The sequence below is a fragment of the Camelina sativa genome, chromosome 10, assembly GCF_000633955.1.
Source record: "Camelina sativa cultivar DH55 chromosome 10, Cs, whole genome shotgun sequence".
NCBI lineage: Eukaryota > Viridiplantae > Streptophyta > Magnoliopsida > Brassicales > Brassicaceae > Camelina > Camelina sativa.
The window spans coordinates 15,493,026-15,495,657 of record NC_025694.1 but is presented as its reverse complement, the minus strand read 5'-3'; the positions used below and the strand labels follow the sequence as shown (position 1 = coordinate 15,495,657).

General features: G+C 36.7%; 1 protein-coding gene across 1 annotated transcript; it reads left to right on the top strand.

The window, feature by feature from the left end:
• On the top strand, nucleotides 874-2,601 carry LOC104720404 (FBD-associated F-box protein At4g13985-like). The gene is made up of 3 exons (XM_010438310.2): nucleotides 874-1,908; nucleotides 2,000-2,140; nucleotides 2,239-2,601. The coding sequence occupies exons 1-3, from the start codon at nucleotides 928-930 to the stop codon at nucleotides 2,599-2,601; spliced, it is 1,485 nt and encodes a 494-aa protein (XP_010436612.1). The 5' UTR covers nucleotides 874-927.

Below are 2,632 nucleotides of genomic sequence, written 5' to 3'. Positions count from 1 at the left end.
AAGAGTGATAAAAGTATTTTTTAAGTGTTAATATATATATATATACTATACTCTATACTAGTACTAAATAAAAACATTTGATGACAAAAAAAAAAAAAAAGACATTTATAAGAAACGAAAGGGATATCAAATTTTTTAATATTTTTTTCAGTCTCATAATTATTATTTCTATGTCCTTTCAAGAATCAAGATCCGTATATTAGGAAACAATACATTAATGTTTAACATTGGTTAGCGATATGATGATCATATGAAAAGTAGCAGTTGATTCTCTATAGTTTTGAGTATTTTTGACATTTGATAAATTCAACGTAAGAGCCTAACTAAGAAGGGTGACTTTTAGATTTCAACCACCATTGATCTCGGCGAATTTTATGAAACTAATATGACCACCGACGAAATTTCAACTTTCCTAAAGTTTTCATTTGGTGATGTCATCGTGTATGGTTTTTAGTATGTTGAATTCTTGATACTATTATTGGTCTGTCAAGAAAATTTAAAGATTTTCATCTTCATATAGGTAATAATTTTAATGGTTTTGAAGAACTTCAAAGGTAAGATCCATAATAAGCTCTTCGTATTATTTGGTGTTAACTGCTCGGTCTCGGTGTTCTCGTTTTCTTCGGTTTAGCTTAAAGCTAGTCGAATTGAACCGAAAAAGTTTAAATTAATCGGTACAGTATTTAAAATTCGCCGATTTGAACCGAAACTTTTTTTAATCGATTTTGTTTCGATTTTTATCCATACTGGGCTAAGTTTTGAAAGGCCCAAACATATGGATCGAGCTTGGCCAAGTTAAACTGAAGTAGTTACCGATACTTGAGACCTGAAACCCTAACTGGAGTGGAGACAAAGTAGTAGATACAATCGCATTTGGTCGGAAGATTTTCTATTTCGCTCCGCTTTGGTCTAGTTAGGCAAGGTTACATGGATGATGAAGACGGAGAGATAAGTGTTGGTACGAAGCGATCAGGTGATAAAGTCGAGGAAGTAGATCGGCTGAGAAACTTACCAGATTGCTTGCTTTATGAGATTCTCTTGAAAGTTCCCACGAAGGATGTGGTTAAGTGTAGTGTGTTATCCCGCCGATGGAGAAACATCTGGAGATATGTACCTGGCTTGGACTTGGAGTGTCGTGATTTCATGTTGATTGAGTGTGATGATTCCTCCGATTTCAACGCTTTGTTGGGTTTCGTTTATAGGTTTCTGGGTTTCAACAGTAAGTCGTGCTTACAAAAGTTTAGGTTAACGGTTAGTTGGAAAGATGATGTCGAGTTTGATAGTCATATCACCCAGTGGATCAACACTGTTGTTGAGCGGAAAGTTCAACATCTCCATATCCTGAACAAAATTTTGGGGATATATGATGATGAGGACCATGAGGTCATTGAGGTGATGATACCCCGAACAGTTTACTCGTGTGAGAGCTTGGTATCTTTAACTCTCTGTGACTTGTACTTGCTTAAGCCCCCCGAGCTTGTGTCTTTACCTTCTCTCAAAGTTATCGTTCTAGATGCAGTTATGTTTGACAACGATTTGGTTTTCGAAATGCTGATCTCAGGCTCCCCTGTCCTTGAAAGCTTAACTGTAAACAACGTCAATTTAGAAAATCTTAAAGTGTGTTCTCCGTCTCTATTGACCTTCACTTATGTTGTGGAAGAGGGTTTTACGACAGTTGTAATTGATTCTCCTATGCTTGAGTATCTGAGGCTCAGTGATCAGGGAACTGAAAGTTTCTTAATAGAAAATCATGGTTCCCTTGTTAAGGCTGATATCGATACTGCGTTTGGCTTCTTTATCGAAGATGAGTTCGATCCAGATGATCTACCAAAGAGACATAGGATTCGTAATTTTCTTGTCGGGATATCTTGTGTTATAGATATGATCATCTCTTCGAGTACTCTTGAGGTAACCGTCGATGCTGAATTTACTATTTGGATGCTTTACTTTATCCTATAAGTTCTTAAAATCTCTTCTTCTTTTTTTTACCTTCTAACAGGTCATATATGACTACTCAAGATGTGAAAAACTACCCTTATTCCGTAATATATCTTTCTTGCGAGTCGAATTCACCGACGACAGGTGGGAAATGTTGCCAATCTTTCTTGAGAGCTTCACGAATCTAAAATCTCTTGTCTTGGTTAGGACTTTTGCTGAATCATAAACTTCTTTCCTCACTATATGAATGGAATTGTTAAAAGTAAGACATTATATCAACTTGTTTCTTCGTACTTGCAGGAATTTTGTACTTGTCCAGACGAGGAGGGAGTTGGTATCTTACCAGGACCTCGTAGGTTTCTAACATCTCTCGAGTATGTTAAGATTGTGAAGCCGGACTCAGAGGATGAGGAGGAGGAGGCGACAGAGATAATAAACCTGGAACTAATGAGTTACTTTCTAGAGAACTCAGCAATCCTCAAGAAACTCACACTATGCTTAGGTAACTTGAGACGTAAGGAAGAATCTGTCATCCTTAGGAAACTCCTTACTATTCCAAGACTCTCTACCGCATGCCAAGTTTTGTCCTCTGATCCTCACAAAGTCTTTATTCCGGTGATGAACTGCGTACAAGGTTGTCTTTTGAGTACTAAGTTATCGTGAACTCTATGTTCTTTTTTTTTTTTTTTTTTTT